The sequence below is a fragment of the Falco cherrug genome, chromosome 13 (genome assembly GCF_023634085.1).
Source record: "Falco cherrug isolate bFalChe1 chromosome 13, bFalChe1.pri, whole genome shotgun sequence".
Lineage (NCBI taxonomy): Eukaryota > Metazoa > Chordata > Aves > Falconiformes > Falconidae > Falco > Falco cherrug.
Window position 1 is genome coordinate 3,863,762 of NC_073709.1, and position 25,954 is coordinate 3,889,715.

Sequence of the window (25,954 nt, forward strand, 5' to 3'; positions counted from 1 at the left end):
AATTGTTGACTAAATCTTTTACATAAACGTTCAATATTACAAAAAGCCCCACACCTTTCTTCCATGTTACAGCATCATCTGTGCTTTGGATTTATGGACAACTGAGCTGATCATGGCCACAGTCTATGTAATTATGAGTTACCCCTGGCTAAACAGGAATATGTCTCTCCCAGAAAGATGTGTGTTCATACAGCAACAAATTAGGGAATGAGCTTCCCTTCAGCTTTCCAAAAAGTCCATTTCACCATAATTTCAGATCAATAGTGTTAGAACTCTTGACAATGAAATCATACTGATTGTGGCTGCCCCAGATTACTCCTTTAACTTCTAGACACTTCTGTCCTGGTGGTAGTAGTGATGCTGTCCCTTCATTCAATTCAGGAGTGTACTGGACTTCAACCTGGAATTTTTAAGCAGTTGGAACTAAATAGAGATGTTCAATACTGGCAAATCTGAGACTTTTCTGAGTTGTGACAGAATTTTAGGCTCCTAGGAAACGTTACCAGTAAAAAATAAGCTCCTGCAGTGTGACAGGAGGGGGTTTTTTGGTTGTGGTATGTGATAGAAATTAAAAAAAAAAAAAAAAGTGATAGGCACCAAAAAAAGTGACAGTCACAACCATATTAGTTCTTTGTGGATTGATCTACTGGCTTTTACAATGACGTGTCCAAATCTAGTTTATTGGTAATAGCATACATACTCTCTAAATCACAGATAGAAGAGCTTCACTCTATTTCAACATAATTTTAAGGCAAGAGCCTAAGCGATTACATTCTGCTCAGAAGATGATGGGGATTTTTAGCTCTTCATTTCTTTCTGAAGACAGATAATGGTGTTTCACGTGCCATTTCCAGTTATCTTCTGTACTGATTATTCCTGTGGGAATGTTACCATACTCGTTCTAACATGTTGTACTTCAGTGTTTCTTCTGTCTCCATTGAGTCAGTTAGGTAGAACAAGTTTCCTGTTTCCCTTGGCATCCACCACCCCATGTAGAATAGCGTCGATGGAACTGTAACTAAAGTACATTTGTCTCTCTCCTGTTTTGTTCTTGGATTGCTCACGGGTGTGGGACTTCCCAGACTCAATTGTTCATACAATATGCCAACATATTTTACCAATCTTATTTTGAAAATTTTAGCATGTGTCTTTGATCAGCTGTTTCAGAAACCAGTAAAAAAGCCCTGACATATTTAGTTCATAGAAAAACTTGCCAGCATATCATAAGTTTTGAACATAATTTTCTTGTTAGATATGTAATCTTTATTTTTCTTGATTAGTCTTCATTTATATTTTAAAGTATGCTTCCCTTGATTTAATATTTTTTCCCTTTTTTTCTCAAATTTATTATACTTCTTACATTGTTGTAAAAAGAAAGCTTAACTTTGTGAATAACACTTTGTGACAGTGAATAAAAATGAGTGCTTCTGGCTAGCCTTTAGGGAGATGACTTCATAGTTATCAATTAAACTCCCACGCAGCTGCAACAATCTGCTTTGACTGATGACCGAAGTCACCTCCCTAAAGGCTGGCTAAAGGTCTCTCTTCTCTACACTAACTCAGAGACATTCTTTGACAAGTATGTGGAAAGTTTCCTTGCTGTGTTTTCTTTTAGTTCTGTTCAGCTTGCAAGATTACATCCTTTTTTTTTTAAAAAAAAAAAAAGAAAACAGTATCTATTTTCACTCTTCTGTGTTAATCTAAATATTTATGTTATAGTTCCTTCTAGTCAACATAAGACGATACCCCTTGGGTAAACAATAATTTGTTACAAATCTGCATTGTTTCACCAGATCTGTGAGAGTTAACTCTTAGCTGTGTAAATCAGGATCTGTTTCTTTCTCTAAAATGAGGTTCTGTTGTTTGTAATTTTTCTAACACAAGAGAGTGCTGTTGGGTCAAGGGGCAGCTGACCGCTTGTAAAAAAGAGATGAGGCGTTTGGTTCTCCAGCCTTGAGAACAAATAGCATGGTACAGCTTGCATCCACACACTAGCCTGGTTTGCTTCCTCAAAAGAGGTGACAGCAACCAGATCACAGGAAATGTCCGTGCCACGTTTTTTCTTCCAAACCTTGTTCAGGCATTGTATGGGAAAGCACTAAATGCCATGGGCCAAAACTGCTGCAGTTTCAGTGACACAGATCGCAGCGGGTCAGTGCTGAATCCATGTTCTGGCAGTGGTTTATTTGCTAGTATAGACATAGCTATTAACACGGTTTATGCTGAGGGCTTGGCGATTAAATATCCAGCTCTGAATAATAAATCAGGAAATTGCTATTGAAGACCCTTTCTTGGTGGAATGCTAGGGTGGTAGCAGACTTCCATCAGGCCGCAGTACTAGAGGTCCTGGAGGTACAACAAGCCAGGTTGGGTACAGAACTGACAATTAAAACTTGGTCACTTGTAGAAGCTCTCAGGATTGTGCTACACATCTAGATATTTTCGCATTTGTAGAAGTAAGTAAAATAAAGCCCATCAAAGTGTAATCTTTTTCTCTTCTTTGCCCTCATACAAACATAACACAATTGCATGTATCCCTGAAAATTGCCTGCAGTACTGTTATGCAGATTTCCAGGAAGGATGGCTTTCCCAGAAGAGTGCTGCAGAAACTTTTGCTATTAATCTCTCCCACACTTCAGTGGCTGAACCGTTCTGTCCAAGCTATCCAGGCTAGTGTAAAACACAGAAATAATGGCACATATTCCCTGTTCGTTAATATTTTTATTTTCTGTGCATGTCCGTAGTCTCTTGCAGTTTCAGTGTATGTTGCTTACATTCAGTTGTGCACCAGAAACTAGTGACATGTTTACCTTGTTCATCAATAGAAGTGTTTCTCCTGAAGAAGGGACCTTGTTTCTTTTGAGGATTGTTTTCAAAATACTCAAATGAAACCTAAAAGAGATTATCTTTGTATGTAACAAGCTATTTCCATCTGGCTAGGAGGAACTGTGACTCAAATGCGTGCATTATCTGTAAAGAGATTAAACGAAAACTTAAAAGGGGCCTCTTTCTAAGCCTACTATATAGATATGATGATGGTTTTTAAATGAGGAATTGTTGGAAAAATGTATGGCAATCTTCAGGTTTGGGTTTTTTTGTTTAATATTGTTGAACTGCACCAGAAGGGTTATTTAGGTTTGTTCTTGATGCTTATAATATAACCAAATTACAGATTTATTTTGTTGTGGTCAAGAAACCAACAAGGGGTGACATCCTGTTGGACCTCATATTTACAAACAAGAACTGGTCAGGGATGTCACAGTCAGGAGCAGACTTGGCTGCAGCAACCACCAAGGTATTCAGGATCCTGAAAGACAGCAGTGAGGAAATTAAGCAAGATCACAAACCCAGATTTCAGGAGAGCAGACTTGGGCCTTTTCAGGGATCTGCTTAGCAGAATCTCATGTATCAGCATTTGATACATAGTGCTATTGCTCGTCTGTTTTTTGCTTTTAGTTTCGAATCTTTATCTTAAATGTGGAGCACCTCCTTGTTTTTATGTTGTTAGGCCATCATGTATAGTTTAAAATTTGTTTTAAAAAAAGGTCCAGTGAGCCATATTTTCAGCCAAATAGGATAATTTTAGTATTATTAGACTTAAATACAATCATTTCAGTCATTTTTTAATTAAATAAAAAAATATATATTTATCTAATGCCATGTGAAAAAAAAGACACGAAACTTTTTTTTTTTTTAAAAGGTGTGTTCCAGTCAGGTTGTGAAGCTCATTTCCAAAGTAAAAATGCAAATGTTTCTAAATATATTTATGACTTTGCTATGAGATCATAAAACCCAAAGTATATAATTTTAATATTTTAATCATGAATATGAAATAAAACTTTGGCTTACAATTTTTTTTTAATTCTGAGTTGATTACAGATCTTTTTTTACTTATTCTAGCTGCCTGCATAATACAAAAATGAAATCAAATTTATGCAAAATGCATTGAACAAATTAACATATTAAAAATCTAGTTGTTTCTCAACTAGTCTGATATTTTTGCCAGAAAGAGAAGAATGTGGATAATGTGTCACACATCAGTCAGATGTATTAATCTTTTGCTTTCAAAAATACAAATGTAATCAGAAAATATTCATGGCTGTATTTTTGGCTGAACTGCAAGTATATTAGTACTGCAGAGTATAATGTTCCTGGAGATATTTTAAACTAGCTAGCTTAGGTACCACTAGCACGGAACTCAAAAAGGGCAAACTTATCCTTAGTTTTATTATTCTTTCAGTGGCAAATCTGGGAATTCCTCCAATGTACCATTGCTTAAAATACATCTGCTTCCCATTTGATCTATTTGCCTATACTGAGAACACAACACATGAATACCCAAATCAGCTCAGAAGCTGTTTTGCCACACAACATTTTGAAAGCTATACCCTGAGTATGCTGTATCTATGATATATCCCGTAGACCCTGTAGATGCAGTAATTTGAATTAGGTGGATTTATTGTATTAAAATCTTAAATTAAATTTTAATATGCATGTAAAAAGTTATGATTGTATAAACAGTTATTGGTAAAACAGCTTTTCGATTTATTTCACTTGTAGAAGTTGTATTTGCTGTCATACGTTTCTGTTCTGAAGCTAATGAAGAATGAAATCTGTATATAGTTTTTCTAGAGTTGCATATGAAGCTTGGGATGTATTAAGACAACTTATACCTGGTATATCCTTCTCCTTTATGGAATTCTGCATTTATGAATCCAGTGCCAAATAATACATTTGCTTTGTTTCTTGAGAAGAGGTACTAGTCACTCTCATTCAGTTCTTTGATTTGTTCTGGTAAAGTATGAGGCTGTCCACATGATATAAGAATTTAGAGAATTTTAATTGTCATTAAGGTAGACAGCTTGAGGCTTTTTGAACTTTCTTACCCATCATCTCTATTGCTTTTAGCAATACTAATTTATGGTGCCTCCCTGTGTTAGGTCAGAGACATTTGGGAGAAGTAGATTCTGCTGTCATCTGTAGCAGAGGAGCTGGTGAATCTCGGTGGCAGAGACAAGGGATGTCTTTTATACAGTACCCAGACTACGTACAATGGGCTTTCTTAGATACAGACTGCATAGTGACTTGCGTGTGCATACTCTTTATGTTGTATATATGTTATTATGCACATAGACATAGTCCTGATATGCTTTCAAACAGTTATCACATGTTCTTCCTGAATATCGTTAAAATACTATGTTTATGTTAGTATTAACTCCTGATTTTTGGAATTATAATCTCAAGGATAAACTTTTATATCATAGAAGTCTAAGAAGTAATTTGTTTTTCTAGACCTGCTGAACTGCAGTGTCTCATCTGAAAGCACTGCTCATGCCCACATTACCCTGGAAAACAAAAAACATTGTTAGAGCTTATACAGTCTTCTGTGGGATTCCAAAAGGCAATAGCAAAGAAAGATTTTACTTTGATTTGTGTAATTAGTATAAACATTTACAGCTGAAGCTGCTTCTTTCTTTTCCTTGGTTAGACAGTGGGTTGATGGAATAATATAATTGACTTTCTAATGGACTTTCTAGCTCCTCAGGCAGTCTGCTTTTGTATGGACCACCTGTCTACAGTGAACTTGACGTACTGAGTAACTAGTAAAGCCATTTACTTTTTCTCCTTGGTTTCTCTCTTTTTTTAGAAAAGCATGAAAAGTACTTACATAACATGGCAGTAAATGACTTAAAGGAAATAATACTATCAAAAGAAAATACTAAGGGTTAAAAACAAATTAGAAGTGGAATAATTAAAATTTTTTTTAGTAACCATACAAAGTTTATTTGAATATTAAGCATCATAGAATTATTCTAACACATAAAAATGATCAATGAATCAGGAAAGACATAAGAAAATTAAAAGAAACCTACCTTCCTGATTATAATTTTTCTATACAGTTCAGTTTTAAAAATGACATAAGTGAATTTCTGTCTTTCACCAGATACAGGTGTGAGATAAATTTGTTTAAATCACATAGTTTTGGGTTTTACACTGCTATGGCAAAGGGTAATATTTTCATACTATCTTAGTGATTTCTGTAAAGATAAAATCAATGTTTGTACATGTTGAGTGAAGCAAGATTTTTAAGGGCTTTAATGTGTTTATCTAATTCTTACGGTATTTTTAGTTGTTTTAATAGGAAATGTAGGTCTCAGTGACATATGTCAGTGTTAGGTTTGTTTCTGTTAGCCAGTAGCCGAAAATATAACTAAGAAAAACTTGGCAGAATCTGACTTTTAAGTAAATTTGGAAAAATGTCAGTTTATTGAAATACTTTGAGTTACAGTTCTCAGATTGACAAAGGCCACAGGTTATATGGCCTAAATAAAATCACCATTTACCTACAGTTTGTGAAGAAATAACTTTACAGATATATTTGGTATCTGCCCTTGTTTGTAGTGGATATATTTATATGTACTGCCTTCAGGAAGAAAGGCTGCTTCCTTTATTACTGTGATGAAGAGGGAGGCACTAAGCTAACTGTACATCTGTTTTGTTATCTTTTACATAGGCTTTCACAGTCCTTTAACCTTCACAGTGCCTCTCTGTGATGAACAGCTAGAAGGAGGTGAGATAAACCCTTTGCTAGTAAACTTCCATCTAGTTGGCAGCTGTAATGTGGAGCCGGAGAAATTTTGAGTTCACTTCCAGTTTCTGAGAAGAAATGGACCTTGGTAGTCCCACAGATTTCTGTTGCTGCTAGATTAAAGAACTCTTAACATCTTAAGACATTTTCACCTCCAGTCTCCCTGTTCCCAGTTCCTGCATCTAGTGTAACAGTCAGAGATGGAGCAATCACAGCTGAAGTCTTGGTGCCTGTGTCCGAGATCTTCAGAGAATTCCACTAGCAAATAGATGTCTTGATGGTGATTTTCTAAGACATGTGAGTTGGCCATATGTAGGCATATTTTCACAGGTGAAGCAAAACACATACCATGCTTCAGTTTGAGCAACTGAGCTTTGGAAACATTTTCGATTACTGCAGGCAGTGCTATGAGCCAGATTTCTGTTGAAATTGTATCCTTTGATTACTTTTGATTAATAAGGTTTTTATTTCAGTGTAAGACTTCAAAATTATCTTGCTTTACCTAGACATCGGAAAACCTCCACCTGGCAAAGTGAACACCTTAACTATGCTTAGTGTGTAATGTCTGTGTCTCAGGTGCTAGAGATTCCAGTGGGGAAAAGACCTTGACTGTAGAATGAATTCTGTGATATCAAATTTATGTGGACTTGAATTTTAGCTTTTTCTAATGTCTTTATATTGTGTCCTGTGAGGATTTTCTAAAGCAGTTAAGCACACATTTTTCTCAGCTGTGTCTTTCACCTCTACTTCACCTGCTGAACTTGAAAAAACAGAAGTTTCTACTACAGCATGATCAACAAAGATTAGCTGCTTTTTGCAGCAGTTGGCTAATGTAGATACTTCCAGTTCCTGTGTACTGTGCAAGATTCTGCTCTTCATTATACCTAGAGGTCGCTTAGCTTATGGAGGGATAACTGGCTGCAGAATATGGATAGTTGTCATTCAGAAAGTACAAAAGTAAACTTAAATCTAATCTCCACCACAGGAAAATTTTTTATCTCCCTCACTGTGATCTGATGATCCAGAGTACAGTCCTATATTTTTGAAAAGTAACAAAATTTCTAGTCTTACCATCTCACAGAAATGCAAGGCCAAGAAACGTCAGCTGGCAGTGTTCAAAGGAAGAAAATCCATTCTTAGTAGCACTGAAAACTCCCCATAGTTCATGGCACCTAAAAATTAATCTTTTTTCTCCAGCCACGTTTAGTGTCATCACATTTATCATTTCTGTAGACATCTGTAGACATTCTGTGTAAAAAGAATCATCATCTGCTTCTGACTGACTGAATGCAGCTCTGCGTGCATTCGTTTGATATATTATTGAATCAAGCTCTTGCTGTTCTCTACTTCTTTCCATTAAAGTGCTTAAACTCAAAATGTTGTATGACAGCGTTATTGTTAGAAGAATGCCTAAGCAGGATGCATCTGTAACACCATGCGTTCATCGTTCTTCAGGTAAGAACAGTTTCCCAGTTCTGCTTATCAGTTAAAGGCAAACCTATACAAACAATATTGTTATCCCATGTGATTTTTTTAGCAGGAGCCTATGAGTTTTGTCAGATCATACAGATTGTCATAGATGTGAATGCTCAGGGTGAGATGGGATGATGAGATGAAATCTCTTAAAATTAAAGTGGGAGTGATCCAGAAAAGTTATGACACTGGCTGTTTTTTTCTGTGGTCTCAACAGTATTTCCTATTTCTCCTTGACTGTTGTTCTCTGGGCTTTTTCTATTTATTTTTATATCCTTTAAAAAAGATTTTAATATTTTTATAGTCTGTTACATATTTTTATATTTTATGTATTATATATTTATATTTAATTTCAATATATTTTATATTTTTAGTTTTTATATAGTCTTCTATATTTTATTGATTTTGTAAGTCCATCTTGATTCCTCCTTTTGTTAGCTATATCTATTTATCTGTCCTTTTTCCATGATTTTCTTTCTGTTTCCTCTCTCCTTTTTCTCAGGTGTTTCTGCAAACATTTTGACTTGGATTGTGTCTTGGGTGATCTGCATACTTAACACCTATATTCACTGCCGGTTGTTAGCTATACAAAAAATAGAGTAGACCCAGGAAATCCCAAAGCAGTTAATTACTGAATTAGCCTCTGGAAGGAATACCTTCAGCAGTGCTGTCAGGAATAGGACCCATCTGCAGCAGCACTAGTACAACTTGATTGACATCATCATTCTGTGGGCAATTAATTATCACACAGATATTTGCTGTTCATTGTGACCACCAGTTTTAGAGCTGCTGGCTTAACCTTTTGCCTGCATTATGGTCACATGTCTGCATTTGGGAGAAAAGGCACAGCTCCGTTCAGTCCAGTTGTTTCAGCCCTAGAGTGTGATGAAATCAGAAAAATAAGGAGTTTGATTACTAGTAGCAGTGCACAGTTCATGTCATCTGTTTTGACTGCACTTTGAATCTGGTATTTCAACACAGTCAGACTGAAATAGGGTGAACACAGGAAATAAAGGAGGCTACAGCATGTGACAGTGGCTGTGATTTCTTAACTTAAAAATTTTATCTGATGTGTAAATTGCATTTTCAATCACAGTGTTCAGAGTGGCTTTAAAATTCTTTATACCAGATGAACATGAAACTTTTTCTAGTTTCTGTTGAGCAATACTAAATTTACAGCTGTGTGTAATTAGTTTTTCATGTATTGAAAAATCATTGAGTTAACCTGATATCATTTATGTTACTGTTTTTATCTCAACATCATAGACCAAATATCTACTTGATGTTTTACTATGCATTTTATTGCAAAACATTATACATTGTCCATTTAACTGTCATAAAAATTGAACAAAATAGGGTAGGGGGCAAATGAAATGCTGAACTGAAAGTCTTCCCTCTCTCCTGACCCTCCATTTTTGGTCTCCAATTGTAGCATGTTTTTCTTTACAATTGATTTGATTCAGCTCTGTCTTACTGATTTTGTCAAATCACAATGCTTAAGTCAAGAAGTGCCACACATATCTGTCTTGGGTATTTATTTACTCATTCTTTGGCCAAAGCCTTTACAGTCTTGTCACCATTTTTTAGTGATTGCTATGATTTTCAGACTTACATGCCTATAATTTTCAAGCAGAGCAAAGAATGAGGCCATGCAGGAAGAGGTTATCCAGAAATTCTTCAGGTATCTGAAAAGCCTATTCCCTCTCCTTTCTAATTTATGGCTTTGGTAGTTTCCTGCTCTGTTTCTACACCAAAAAAAAAAAAAACAACCAAAAACCCCAGTAAGTTTTATTTCAGACCAGAAAAAGTACTATAGCTGTTCTGGCTAAACCTCGCACATCAATGCAACTTTTTCCAGCTCATGTTTGTTTAGCAGTATCTCCATACTTCTCTCAGCATGGGCCAAGGCCCTCTCTTTCCAGTATAGCTTTATAGCTTTAGGTCTTTCTTGAAAAAATACTCACACCATGCTACATATGAAAAGTTCTGGGAATGTCATAGTTGTGTCATTTTGGGGGTTATTTTCACATGTTGCAGCATGCTGCAATCAGCATTGTGAATGCAAATATGATTGGACTCAAATGGAAACTCTGTGCACTCAGTGAAAGCTGAAGGGGAAAACTGCTATATGGTAGTTTAATTTCAGAATTGCACAGTGGGTTCTGTTTGGTGCAGTGCAGCTAATATGAAATACTGTCTATTTTTCTGATCACTTGTTGCTCAAAAACCACATGAAGACATCAACTGTGGTTTATACTTAGCTTTCAATGTCACTAAATGGGCGTTGGATAAAATCTAGGACTACTTTTCACTGGCAGAAGCTTAGAGTTGCAGAACATACATGAGATATATGTGAAGTAAATATGCATGAGAAAAATATGTCCTTAGAGAACCGTGTGACCTTTGTGTTACTGCAGCCGTGTGTGATGAGGAACCACTGTGCTGCAGTGCCATTCCCTTTTATTGAACCTGCCCAATTTTCGTCTGTGTACAGGTGCATGAGTGTAAATTGGAGCTGGCCTTAATTACAGCGCAGAATAGTTCTGCTCAAAACATTACATTTTAAAGAGTTTGTTTTCTCTTGCTTCTTTTCCCTTCTGTTGTTGGGGAAATCTTAATCATTTGATGAAAAGCAATTTAGTCTTTAAATCTGGACTGACACTGTGACCCTTCTGTAGCTCTGCAGCGCAATCACAAATTCCATGTTCTGCTAGGTTGCTTACACAGCCTTTTGGGCCTGATCTGTCAAGACTTCTAATAAGCACTGAGCAGCTGAACAAATGTTATTGAAATGTGGTGGAATAACTCCGTAGGCTTGAATAAGAAACACTGGCACAGGGAGCAGCTCAGCAGTAATTTCCCCAAAGACAAAGAGGAGTAATTTTAGAGTGGCAGGAATGGTTATAACTTTGCATGCTTTTGTCACCATTCTGCTCCCCCCCGAAGTGAGTTCTGGAAAATAGAAATAAAATCCTTGTCAAAATGCCCCTTGCATTTCCAGGACACTGTAAGTATACTTTAGCATAACAACAACTATTATACTTTAGCATAACGACAGCTATTACTGTGTGTGCTTCAAAGACCTGCATCAAGGCCAGCTGAGCCGAACATCCACCTCATAAATGATTAAACTTAAGACTCAGTTTGTGACCAAGACCAGTTGTGAGCACCAAGCCTAAACCAGTGATTTTCAATCACAGTCTGCATTGACTTCATTCAGAACTGTAGGTGTTTACTTCCTCTGACAAACAGATGGTAGCTGTCTGAGGCAGGCCACCAAATTCAGAAATTGCTGCTGAGAAAGTTAGCCTGTAATGACTTGTTCTAGGTAGGAAGCCAGTGCAGAATGACAAATAAGTGCTCGAACCTCTAGCTGTATCACTCTTCTTCCTACACAGGGAAGATGGAAGGGAAAAGCAAGCAGTGGAATAGTTAGTAAGAACGTAGACCTAAAAAGTGCCTTACTTGCCAGATGATCTTAAAAACATATTTCTGTAGCCATATGCTGTTCTGTGATATATATATATATAAAAGCAAGATATTACCGAATGAAAATCAAGCCAGTAAACTAAGATTTTGTCATTGCCCTTACCCAGTGGTGTTTCCATCAATATTTATATTCTTATTTTTTCAGGACAAACATGTTCTGTACTTGAGTTGTTTGCAACAAGTGTGTGGCAATATTTTGTAAATTTGAAAGTGTTATTACAGCTATATGTTCACATGTGTAAAAAGTAATTCATTTGTATGGGTGTGTGCATTAACTGTGTTATACACACACGGTCTGTGTGTGCATCAGAGCTACCAGGTCACTGTTGTCTGTTCTGGCAGTGAGACCTGCAGCGCACTCGCATAGCCTGTCACCTGCACTGTGGAACGTGCCAGATATAATTGGTTATCCTGGTGTGTGGTCTGCCCGCCAGCTCTTTACTGCATGTGGGGGTCACTGCCTTGCACTGGAAGAGCAAAATTTGGGAGCTGTGTATGTGCATGAGTAGCCATCACTTTCATTATTAAGAGACTGATTTTCCTCAAATAATAGTTGTGGTGTTTATGTTTCAGAAGTAATCTGGGAGGAGATGATATTCAGAATAAGCCTGTCAAATTCCTGGAGTTTTCTTGTCAACACTCCTTTTTGTTTTTACAGCATGATCTAGTGGGGTTTGTGCAGGTTGCTTTGTTCTTGCCTTGTTCCACTTCCCTTTTCCTCACTCCCCTTTCCTTTCTCTTGTTCCCTTGCTCCTGCAGGCCCCCACATTTGCTTCCATTTAACTGCTGATCTTTATTCCGTTGCTCCTTTTCATTAGGCTTCGTTATGTTTTGTGTTCTATTCAGAAATGGGGATCAGGCTGCGTCTTGCCTTACTTTGCTCGTAATACGCTCTGTCTGTACAGTGCATTACAGTCTTCCCTTTGGCCCCAACAGCTGAGGAAAGAAATTAATTTTGTTCTGTGAAATGAGGAATTCCTGAAAGAGCGTTTGTGTTCTTTGCTGACATGTGAAGACAGCTCTGTCCTTAGCACCGCATGAGCAGTGAAATGTAGCTGAAAAGTTCCCTGGTCTTCAGACATGCCTGCTGGTCTCTCAGGATCTTGAAAGTGTCACTCTTTCTGCACTGAGAACTAAGTGGCGGAGCTGAAGGAGGCAGCAAAGTAGAAAATACCTACTGGCACGTAATGGCCTGTTAAGGGGCAAGCTTGGAGCTTCTTGGAAATATTCTTTCTTCAGAGATATTTTTTTGCTGCAGAGAAAAGAAAATCATAGTTGTGTTATTTATCTGTCCGTCATTCAAGCACAGTGCAGTCAGTGCCCCGAGTACTTTGCTACAAGTTTGGCCTAAATTCTGAGGAAAGACTGCTATGTTTGTTCTGCAAAACAGTAGGGTTTGTAGCAGGTTTTGAGCAAGAAAGCATGAATTCTTTCATTAATTTCTGAAGAAAATTAACATATACAGACAGTATCTAAATTGCTATGGAATTTGATTTTAAATTTACCTCACATTTCTCCCCAAGTCTTCATTATCATTGTATAGCACTGTGTTACATAAAACGGCATAATTCTGTAAATGTTTGTCTAAACATGAAAGTTATCCCAAATTTAAAACAGGATGGATTTGAAGTAGGGAATAATTTATCTGTTTCTAACTATCTAGAGTTATTTTAGAACAGCATCAAATTGGCGCGCAGCTTTAGGGTGCACAACAGCCCTAGCACTGGGAATGACATCTTGCATTGTCAAGAGATGGATACAAGTCCATCTAACGCGGTGATTGTCAATGACAGTCTGCATTGACTGGATCCAGAACTCCAGGGGTTTGCTTCCCCTTTCAAAAAGCAGTTCTTGTTTGTCAAGTGGGGCATTCTGGAAACCTAGGTTTAGTTTGTATGAAAAGTGTATTTGCTTGATTTATGCTCACCAAAGGATAGTTAATAGGATGGTTACAAAAAGATTCAATTTAATACAACATTCATTAATACAAAACAAACCATGAAAAATTACACACTCAAAATTTGGAATCATAGAAAAGTTTAGTTTGGAAGGGGCCTCTGGAGATCATCCAGACCACCTTTCTCTTGAGAGCACAGCCTTAGATTAGGTTATCCAGGGTCCTGTCAAGCCAAGTAAGTCTTGAATCTGTTCCAATGGGGGAGATTGTGCCACTTCTCTGGGCAAACTATTCCAATCTTCAATTCTTCTTGTGGCGAAGAATGCTTTTCTTGTATCCAGACAGAATTTCCCATGAAGCAACTTGTGTCTCTTACCTTTTGTCGTCTCACCGTGCATCCTTGTGAAAAGGGTACTCCGCCTTCCCTGTAACTGCTTTTGATGTTCTGGAAGACTGTCATTAAATCCACCCTGAGCCTTCTCTTATCTCCTTGAAACTTCTCTTCCTCAACCGTCATCTGTTCCCTCATCCCTTTTTTGTTCTTCCCAGTCATCTATTCTTTCTACCATCTGTAATCCTCTGGTTCCTTGACTGTGTGCTTTATGAAGCAAAAGTTGTTGTATCCACAGTTTGGGAACAAATTAAATACGGAAATTACAATTTAATATTCAATGTAATATTCAACTATTTGAAGTAGCTTGCATTCCATATCTAAACTTTTCTACTTAGCTCTGTCTGTTTTAAACTTTAAATCTGTATTATATATACATAAGCGTATAGAACCTGTTGCAGAAAAAAGACTTATAGACAAGAAACAAATACTTTCAGTGCCTTGAAGTTCTCATGTGGTTATAAAAGAGAAAGAAAATCTTGGAGCGGAATGTTATTGCAACAGAAATTGCGGAGGTAGTAAGAGTTTACCATCTGGCAGGGCCCCCAGACCAGATGGATCCACTAATGACTTTTATAAAGCATTTCATCAGACCCTGCTGGAACACGACTGGCATCTTTAATTATCCTAAATTAACAGGGTTCCAGCCTTGGATGCTGGATTCATGATTGTTGATCTTGGACGGGAAGGAAAAGGAAATGTTCCCTGAAATCTCTTCTTCCTAACAGAGCTTTTTATTAATGAAGTGTAATGTTAAAATATTACCTAAAGTTTATTGGTTCATCTTAAATGGATTGTTGGCTTAAGAGAAGTGCCTATCAAGGTACTTAAAAGACATTTTTTGCAAACATATCAGAGTGGCTTTGGTATTCACAGTTAGCTTTATGAATACACAAAAGCATTCAGCTGCCCAGAAGAGCAGACTGCCAGGAATCCCCTTGCTTGCTTTAACCTTCCGTGGAAGGAAGGGAACATACATTTCCAAAGCAGTTATCTCTGCTTCTTACTTTACATGTGCATCTGCTCCTGTTAACTGTTGCCACAGAGAGAGGGTCGAGTCTATGGGGAAGTGGCTGCCACTACCAGCGAGCAGTGCCAGCAGCAACTGCTGCTACTTTTATCCTCTCTTGTTTCCACCCCAACTCTTTAGCAAGAGAGCATCCGCTTCCTTTTCCCACAAACCTGGAAAGCAGGGACAAAGTTTCTTGTGAAATTTCTTCTGCCCTTCCTGCTTAGAGCTTGTGGGACTACATCCTGGTCAGCAAGGCTGCCCTTGGTTTTCTGCTTCTTTCCCCTTGGAGCAACCCTTCTCTCAATGCTCATTGATAGTAAACCCTTTGCTAGTGTAATTTGTGGTTTGCTTATGGGAAAAGCACAAGAACTACGCGAATTACATTTAAGAGAAATGCTGATTTTAAGGTGTAAGTCTTGATTTTATTTTCCCATTTTATTTATTTTTGTTATTGGTTACTGGAACTGTTAGGTATTCTCTAAGCTGAGAACAGGTCTGCAAATGTACATACCCTGAGAAGACTGGGCAGACGCTAGCGGATGAGCAAGCAAGGGAGTACAGGCACGGGGAGGTACCATTGTGTGGTAGGGGGTGTGGGAGTGAAGAAATTCATAGCTTACTCAGAGGTGTTAAGTCTTCAGTGGTCCAGCCATTCAGTTTAGTCGAACAGCTCTGTTGTACAATAATGCATCTTGAACAGCTAATCTGCAGACCTGTTGCCTGTGACTTGCAGAAGAATGTCTGGTTGCATGATAAATACTTTTGTTTCTAGATGATCTTCCTGTTGGGAGGAACAGGAAGTAATTCCCTAATAATATTTTTCTATATCATAAATTTATGTTGTTTAAATGCTTAATCTATTCTAATAATCTGTTCATACTGCACTAATACCATAGTATTTCAGTATCTTCCCGTGGCACAAATGGTGACGTGGTATCGTTATAAATGGTATAGATACAGGATAGGATGTTTGCTTAGAAAGGTTGAATAAATGCACCTAACAGTTCAAAACACAAGCATTGAAGTTCATATTCATTTTAAAAGTCAGGGAAGGTCACAAAACCTGTGCCAGCAGGAAATCTTACAGTCCGAAGACAGGAAGTGACCCATGCAGCAGGATATATTTTATAGGTGTACATATACTTTTTATATTTTAACACACAACAGATACTTAAATCATATACGGGTTTCAAATCATCACCAAGATTTGTTCTTGAAATTGGACTCCTTTTCCTTACTCTGTAACCCACTGTTCTGTCTGCCAAAAATAAATGCTTGGTTATCTAACAGCCAGACTGAACGTAGGCAGTTATAGTGCATTGTAAAGGCTGTTAGCAAGAGATGAATGTCCTTAGCGGTTCTGAAAAATCAGACTTCTTATTTAGGTGCCAAAAATTGATATTAGTTCCTAATTTTAGTTCCCCCACTAGTTGACTTCATGCATCAAAAACGATAAAAGAAATAACAGATACATTAAGTACAGGTGTATTTACGTTGTAGGAAATGTGTTCTTGTTTTTAACGTTATATCCTGGAATGGAAATACAAAACATAAAATAGGAAGTTCTAGTATGTGAAAACTGAACTGTGCAAAACAGTGGTAGATGTAATTAAGCTGCAGTTCTGTTCTAGCAGTACGATAGATGAGCCCAATTAATCTTTTCCATCTGGTTCTTAGCATTGAGGGAAAGTATTCTGACTTAATTATAGGTATCACAGCTTAAGTATGGTGGAGTCATCCTTTATTCCCCTTATAGGTTTAGAATTGAGGTGAACTAGTTGACACGCAGTTGTAATGTAGAATCCAATCCTATAAAGGAAAGGAGGAATGCACAAGTGCAGGAGCAGATAAGACAATTTTACTGGGCATTGTGCTGAAATTGTTCTTTTTGCATGAATTGTTCTTTAACATGAAAAACTGAGTACCTATGTTTGTGACACTTCCTTAACTTTTTTGATGAATTCTTCTTAATAATTAGAATTATCTACTCCTGGGATAGAAGACATATTCAGCTTCCCTAAGCAATCTGTTGAATGTCAGTTTATTAATAGGATATTTTTCCTTATTCCATCTGTAGCTCACGTACTCAGACATTGTTCAAATTTGTTTCCTGGATAATAGTGTAAAACTGTCTTTGTATTCATATTACTTTAGGGAGGGTTTTTTATTAATAAAATCCCCAAGTTAGATTTTTTCAAACTAGATCCTCTGGGTTTTGGCAAAGAGAATACCTCAAGGGTTGAAGAGTAGCTTCATAATAGGTCAGAATAATTGCAAACAACAGCTTCTGGTACTGTGTCACTACTGATAGCCTGCATTCCTCATGTTAATGTGCAATGAGGTTTGCTAATTGGTGGCCTTTCGTCTTTTGTGTTACAGTGAAAATCTGGTATGTGTGATGAGCAAAATGGAATTTATTTTTTTTAAAATGATGCTACTGCTCGGTTCCAGAAAATGTATGTAATCTAAGAGAAATGCTCCCAACACAACAAAATGGAAGTCAATACTAGTGTTCATACTTAGGCAGGGGCGAGAGAGGATAGTGTGGGCTGCCTGGTGGAGATTTTCATGTATGAGAGATTGTGAACAGAAACCTAGTTTGCTTCTGCTAATAGAGCCAGCATTAGAGTGCAGCTTGCAGTAACAGATCTCTGTACAAATACTACACAGAATAAAAAAGTTGAGTGTTTAATATGTTTAATAAATGTATAAGAAAGAGTTGGCCAAAACAAGTCTTCTGAATGGTGGTAGTAGAGTTAATCGCTGAAAACCAGGAAACAGTTTCTGAAACATTGGCACCTTTCTTGGATTTAAGTAGTGGAAATAGTGCTTGATGTGAAAGTTCTTGTGCAAAGTACTGTTTCTAATTGGTTGTTAGAGAAAATGAGGTAAACTAATGGTTACAGTAAATTTTATCTCTCCGTAGACAGCAGTAACTTCAAGTAGATCTTAAAATACAGATCATTGTTCTTCAAATGTAGGAGAAACAATTTATTTCTCTGTCTCTTCTGAGGCTACTACCTTTAAACATGTAAAGATAAGAGCATTTCTTGCATGTGTTTTGCATAGTGAAAAATATTCATTAAACAGCCACTGGTCCATATTTCAGAATATTTGAGCTGATGTGTGAAAGGGGAATAAATTGTACAAAATGATCCACTGACTTCATAAAGCTATGAAAGACTAAGATAAAAGCCTGTGTGTTCATTCAGCTTATCAGTCAAAAGTATTAAAAAAAATTCTGGTTATGTTTTCCTTAAGTTTTCTAGTTAAAATATTATTATGTGATAAATTGTATTCAGCACTAGTCATGTTGGTCTACGTAAAACATATTAGGTAAATAATGGGATAAACTGTGTTTTGAAGACAGTCGGTGTGATCATTTCAATAAATCAAAAGGAGCTCATAGTTTTTGAGAATTAAAAAAAATATTACTTTTAAATCTGATTTTTACATTTTATACTACTTTACTGATCCAGAAAGTGTAATTATAACCAACTGTGTTCTATTTCAGCCTTGCAGTTCACCCGGATAAAACTTTAGTAGCTACAGGGCAGGTTGGGAAGGACCCTTACATTTGCATCTGGGATTCCTACCGTGTACAGACTGTGTCTGTTCTTAAGGATGCACATACACATGGAGTTGCCTGCTTAGCTTTCGATTCAGATGGCCAGGTTTGTATATCTTATTTCTCTGTGAAATTTCTCCGTGAAATCTTATTTCTCTTTGAATTTAGTTTGATTTCTGATTCTAGATGATATGCCCATTAAAGTATTTTATGTTTAGGTAGCTGTATGGCTGTAGCACTGAAAGTCCTATTACAATTAATTTTTTAATGCAAGGACTGTAAACATAACTCCTTCAAAGATGATGTTTCTGAGGCAAAAATCATGATGTAGAGGGATTGGGTGTTGGACAAATATCCAGAGAAGAAACGGCCCTCTGGCTCAAATGTATTACCTCCACCACATACTTGTCACCTGCTGTACAAAGAGATCAGTTCCTGGCAAAGTTCTCACAATCCTGCAGCTTTTTTGGCAGAGGAGCTCCAGCGATCTCACTGCTAGGAGAGCTCGTTGGCTGGGGTGTGCAGTCAATTTAATTGAATAATGGGGTTAGGACACAGAGTGTGTGGCTTTGTACAATGTGATTAGATTATATGATATTTTGAGACAAAATTGAAAATATAAGTAAATGGTGGGCTATTCACAGCTAAGCACGTTGATTTCCACACACATACACACACACAGAGGCAAACTGTTTAAAGCATTCAGTTGTGAGTGAAGTAGGACAATAGAGCTACGATTCACATAAACCTGAGAAATATTTCACATTCATAGTTTTATAGATACTTATCTGTGCAATTTTGTTGTTATTGATATCCAAACGAGCTTTCTGCTGTAATGCTGTGGTCATACTTTATAGATGGTTGCTGAAGTATTTTTTGGAATGCTTTGATTAGCTGATACCTGGATTCTTGCACAGATCCTGATTGTTTTTTGTATTTGCTTGTGTACCTCAGATTTACATCCCAATAGGGTGGAACTGCCTTTAGATGATTTTCTTAGAACAGCTGTACTAGATGGTTAGCTGTCTATTGAGAAGTGTGTTATTATCATGTGCCTAGCTACTCTTCCACTGACCCCACAGTGCTTTCACTTTTTACTCTTTCAGAGAACAGAACTGGCCGTGCAATGCATAAAATGTATTCTCACAGGAAACAAAAGTACTTTGGGGGGGGCGGGCATTATCTTGTGTATTTTCAGTTTAAAGATTAGTCTGAAATGAAGGACACCAACATGAGCAATTGCCTTGAACGCCTTTAAAAAGCATTGGGTAACTTGAATTACTGAACAGCAGTATGGATTGCATTTCCCCATTAAAAATTGGAACTAGCTTTCTATTTTAAGCCCAGTTTTCAAATATCTTCCTCCAGTTTTCTTAAAAGTAAAGCCATTTCCTCTGAAATCTCCTGTGCCAATTATAATTAAAGAAAAAGGTGTTTCTGGGAATTGTGGAATAAAAAAATCAACAGAACAAAATTTCTAATGCTATTATATTTTTAAAGACATTGCGTGTTCAGAAATACCTGTTTTTACATTTTTTGCTTATTCTGAACTTTGTAAGACTGGTAGATAAACTTATTTAAGCACCTAATGGGAATAAAGCCTCACAAAAGAGCCTGGTCAGTATGAATTAAAGGTGGAGGCTCTTCTGAAAATCCTGCTGGGTGCTGTGCTGTAATTTAAAACTGAACTTTCTGTGGTGTTGACCTTGCAGAACAGTAACGTTCTGTTTCTGGAAATGCTGGAGAAGTTGCGGTTTGTTCTGGAAATAAAAATTTGCATGGGACGCTTTTATATCTGGAGCAAGACCAATGCTGGAAAACATAAATATGGATAATGTATCTTGGCTTTTTGCTGCTCTTTCTGGCTTTGCAGAAGAAGCTGCTGTGCTGAGCCAAAATCAAAGGGCATGGTAGAAAGACGTTGAGTATTTGGAATTCAGAGCTGCTAGCAGTTCCAGTTTATTTAGTCAGCACACCCAAGAGAGCTGGCATCTTGTGACAGGGCAAAACAGACTCCATACATTGCTTACACCTTTCCTTCTAATGCATATCTTTATTTTATATTGATTATCTATTAATATCCAAGAAAGATTGGTATTTTAGTCCCAAACCACAAATAAATTCAAGTCATGTAAGGTATAGATGCAATAAGAAATGTATTCTTTTCTCTGCTACCTCTGTCAGCTGTCCACTTTCTAAATAAAAGTGGACTGAGGAAAAGCCCAGATAATTCTGCTTCTCTACCTGAGCTGGATCCCTATGGTCAGCTTGGCTTCCTCCCACTGCTGTGCACAGCTTCTAGTTCCAAGGGTAGCTGCTGTGTTGAGCACCACACAGCTCCAGAATGTGGACTTAGTGTGGATCTCAAAATAGTGACACTGCGTCTATATTTTAGCCAAGTTAATTAGCTATGCTTGTACCAGAAACTCTAGGGTGTCTGTTTCAGGCATTCAAATGAATTAGTTCTGAAATATTACTCCCTGCTGGACTTCAGCTGACCCTGCCTGGAGACAGCATAGTAGTTTCTGTGGTGCTTGCCTGGCATAATTTACCACAAACTGGCTAACGGAGAGTAAACAGGGTTTGTTATTTTTTTATACTATATGAAGAAGATCAATATGCAGCTTAAATGAAGGGATAGCTTATATGCTTCCTTTATTTTATGTACCTTCAATATGGCTTTACATTTGGAAACAGATATATTTTGAGTAAATTTTCCATTTTGTATGTTACGTGTAATTATTACTGTATTTTAAAAGTACTGATGGGAGCTGAATATCTTGCAGAACTGTTGCTATTTGAAAATACTTTTTTTTTGGTGGGGGGGCCTTTTTTTGTATGGTCAGGAGGTGACATTTGATGGGAGGCAAGCTGCACTTTGGTCAAATGTTTAATGAATAGCTGTCAGTTTGCCTATGATTAAAAACATCTTTTGTTGAATCGGGAATTAATTGCAGTTTCTCCTTAAATTACTAATACCTACCCTTCACAGAATTACCTACAAGGCTGATGTCTTTTATATTGAAGTATTTCACCAATACCGCACAGTTCAATTTCTGGTCTGAGTTATTCTAGATGAGCCCTTTTGTGTGCTTTCTAAAAATAATACTTTTTTTTTTTAAATGAAGTGAGGAGGGCACTGCCATAATACATACATACACTTCCAAATTTGGCATTAGGTAGCAGTAAGCTTCTTTAGCCAATCTTCTAAATCTGTGTAGATTTAAAAATAATTGTTTAATTATGTGCGTAAACTACTTGGCAGATATTTTCTTCTGGTAGTTCTGTGAATACTCTAAACATAATTCTGTCAACTTCTCTTCCAGAAGGAGGACTTAAAAGGGTGTTTCAACCAAAAAGGAAATTCTGCGTTTATCACTTTTCTGCCAGCAAGAGATCTTCCTCAGTAGACCTATGTTAAAAGAAAATATAAAATATTTCCTAATTTCCCCTAGTACTTTCACTGTCCATCTACCGCCCTAATGGTAATTTCCTGACTGGTAGTTACAGTTCAGATCTGCTGTTGTTCACATTATGAATCTAAAAGATACTGTAAGTACTGCCATGGTTTCCATGGTGAAGAGGGAGAGTATAAAAGAGGTGAGAAAAAGTTGGAATCGGTGAAGGTTCCATGAAAAATATCCTGTGTTTTGATCAGTACATCCAAGCCCCTGGCTAGGTGTAGATTGCTCAAGGACAAGTAAGACTTCTGCTACAACAGTCTTTTCTGAAAGTAAATGTTTCTGTGTTGGTAACTGGCAGGAGCAGGTTTCTTTCCCATATTTGATTTTCTTTTTCCTTCATGACCACACATCTGATAATCAAGCATGTTACCTTTGGTTAAATGTAGATATTCAGTACACATCTGAGATAGAACTCCAGATTTTGAACCTACCTTTATCTGCCATTTCAAAAACTCACATATGGTGAGTCTTTGGGCAGATTTTGTGTTAATGTATCATAATCAAATCTTCCAATTATTTGGTGTCTTGCAAGTTCCTGCAGTAGATTCTCACGCAGTTTGGTTTTTCAAGACCTTGAGTATTTTTATTTCAGTGAATGACAACATAAAAGTAGGCTGGGCTCAGAGATATTTGTGGCATGAATCTGTAATTAGGTTTTTGGGTTTTTTTGTTGGTTTGGTGGGGTTTTGGGTTTTATTTTTTTCTTTTCATTAATACCATGTTGCTTAGTACATTTGCTGGTAAGATATTGGTTGGGTTATGCATTATTCACTAGGCAGAGTTCAGGTATTATATTAGGCATAACGCATGTTGTCAACTCCCATGAAACCAGTCAAAAAAGATATATTTCATTGCTCTGAAATAAAGGAACTGTAACTGTTAAGAAGGCAGTGAAGGATGCATGTGGGCCTACTGCATTTAAACCAGAGCCTTTTGGTGTAGTGGCTGGCCTAAGAAGGAAGACGAACACTATGTTTCTACACTTTAAAATGGTGTGGAAAGGCATGGAGTACCTGGTCTCTGAATTATTTTGCTACAGAATGAAAACCAGAACCTTCTGTTTCTTTATGAATAATGATTTATTATCTCAGTTGTACAGTAGTTGATAGCCTTACTGCAATTAGTATTTTTTCTAATGTAGCATTTCAGAGGAATCTCTGGTAATTATGCTTGTTTTCTTTGCCAGCTCAGTCTTTTGGATTATCATAGACATCTCTAGACTGTAAACAATTTGCCTATTGAAAATTTGAGCCAAAAAATAGTGGACATTTAGTTCAAGGAAATCCAGTTGAAGAGATTCACTTTGCAAGTCATGTTCTTGAAGCAAATCTTGAGGGAAAGGATCTGGTCAATCTGATCTCTGAAGCATATGTCCCTTTGGACCAGATGGTTCATCTGCTGATCTTTGAGGCAAATAGAAAGGTTTCATTTATTGCATGTTCTTGAAGTGCAGGCTTTCCTATAACAGAGCAAAATGCATAGAAGTTTCAGTTGGACTGTTAATTCCTTACGATAAGAAGTTATTAGACAGGACAATGAGAACAAGGGATAGGCAGTATGGACACAACAGATCTGGCTGTTTTTAAGAAGTCATGTTACTGAGCTGCAAGATTGTTTCCCATAGAAACAGCCTCGCCTCTTCCCAAGGGGCAAGTTACTCAGGCATATTCCTTTTAACTAATGCATGTTGGACATATCCATTACATACCCCTATCCACACGCATTGGTATCACATCCATTATGTACACTTGCAGTTATGTACATTTGGCATTGGCTTGGTCTTTGGTACAGATCACAACACCCAGTTGTAACATCTCTGATCTGCAGTCAAAGCTTTCTCACCTAATAAGAAATCCTGGAAATAATATAAAGTTGGACATAATTAGTGCAGTCACTGGAAGGGAAAAAGTCTACAACCTTCACAATAACCGTTGGTCATCTGGGTATGTTGCAGATTTTCCCTTCCATTTTATTTTATCCTTTTTCTTTCTTGCATTATTGAGATTTATAAGTGTTAGAATTATTAGTTATCTTAATTGATGATTAATTAATAATTTTAATAATTTTAGTTACTTTGGTGGTTAATTAATAATTTAAGTTATTTTAATTGGTTTGATATACTAAGCTATGTAAAAGGCAATTATTAAAATTATATCCAGTTCTGATTCTAAAGGTCAACAAAATGAGCATAATGAACAAAATTGTATTTGGAAATAAGAGGGCTTCTATTTCCCCTTCACTTTTATTGTGAGATTAATAAATCAAATGCTAGAATGGTGTGTACCTGAAACAAACACTTCAAGTATTTCATTATAAGGATTGTACTTGAAACATTGGTAACCTGAAATCAATGATCTGATTTTTTAGAAAAGATGAGACATTTCAGTACTTTCTACAGGGAGTAAATGTTAAGCGCAAGTATCATGATGGTGCCTTTGTGATGTAGTTCAAACCCAAGTCACATGTGGGAAAATCAGTTTGTACACCTAATAATCTGAAATACAGTAAAGTGATTTTGGAGTTGTTTTTCTGTTAACTGGATTACTATTGTTTTTCCTTAGCGTTTAGCTTCAGTGGGACTGGATGCCAAAAATACAGTGTGTGTTTGGGACTGGAAGAGAGGAAAACTACTGGCAACAGCCACAGGCCATTCAGACAGGGTAATTGTATGAAGGATTTACTGAATTTTTTCTGGGAGTTGCAAAATTTTATTAAAATAATTTTGGTTTGTATTAGGTTAATGCAAAGATGATTTTGATCATTCTACCTGGCTTTTAAAATACTGAACAAGGTATTTGTTTATTCTCATTATGCCAGATATAGCATGCAGCACTGTGTTAGTAACTGAGGCGCATGATGGATCCTTGAGCTGACTAGTAAGCCTAGGGAGGAAGTACTTTGTAATTGCACACTGATTAGGACGATTTAGTGCTCTTTACATGAGCTGCGAAATGCTATATCAATGGACACAGATAATGTTCCTTCTGAATATGTCAAAAAGACAGTTTATCCTGAGGGAAAGTTTAATTCTCTCTTTTATTTTGCTTAAGAGAGTTACCTGTAGAAGAAACACAATTAGGATAAATATTCCTTTTATATCTATTAACTTCAGGTAAAGGATCATAAACCCAATAAATAGGAGAACTGAACAGGTTTGAGTTTGGAATATTATTCAGGATTAGGAAATGTTTAACAGGTTTAGCATAAGTGGAATACCTCCCCAATATATATAAGCACTAGGATGCAAACATTAAAATAAATTAAGGACATGTTCTGACAATTTTTCTTTTATCCATATTATGATATTATAGCATGTTAGAATGTTATAATATTGAAATAGCATAATGTTTTACTACATGTGATGGAGTATTTATATATGCAAAGCAACAGACTAAACCCTTCTTTACAGTTTGTGCGCACATGCAGTCTATTTGCATCTTCTGTGTCATCTCAATCAATCTGGTAGTTAATTTTTACTTACAGTGTTCACAACAGAACAGAATCTTTGTCCTTATTCGAATTTCTCTTTCAGAACTGATTCACTTCCAAGTTACATCAGTGGAAGTTTTGCTACTGACCTCAGTAGGTACAAGATCAGGTTCTGAATTAGCGGAAGACTCCAGGACAGGCAAGAAGTACTAAGATCTTAGTCCCAGTAGAGTTTCACAACCACAAAAAGGAGATTTTGCACTGAAGAGGGAGTGGGAAAGAATGCATATCTAATTAGGGCACAAATTCTGATGATTTAGCATGCACGCATCATAAAGCATTTCTGGAGTTGAAGTATCTTCTGTGTTCTAACAAGATTCAAACAAAATAGTACTTGAACTATTGTAAATCCTGATGATATCTTTATAAAGAAAACAAGTAGTTTGCAGGAAGGCATTGCTTCCTCGTGTATAAAATGAACGATGGGTAAGCTTAAGATAGTATGGTCCTGTAAGGTGATTGAAATTCTCTTGTGACTTAGCTCCTCAGCTAGCTGTTAAGTATATCAGAAGCAAAATGTCCCATTGTCTTTCTCTACAGACATACATTTCCTGAAGTAATTTATGGTTGTGGTAACCTCAC

General features: G+C 36.8%; 1 protein-coding gene across 2 annotated transcripts in view; it reads left to right on the top strand.

Annotated features, from left to right (window-relative positions):
* The window catches only part of EML6 (EMAP like 6), a 119,058-nt gene that overhangs the window by 17,777 nt on the left and 75,327 nt on the right, over positions 1 to 25,954 (top strand). For both annotated transcript variants that reach the window (XM_027814576.2, XM_005445623.3), the window contains exons 2-3: positions 18,366 to 18,525; positions 24,445 to 24,543. In XM_027814576.2, coding sequence (XP_027670377.2) covers positions 18,366 to 18,525; positions 24,445 to 24,543 — 259 coding nt within the window. The remainder of the gene's footprint in view (positions 1 to 18,365; positions 18,526 to 24,444; positions 24,544 to 25,954) is intronic.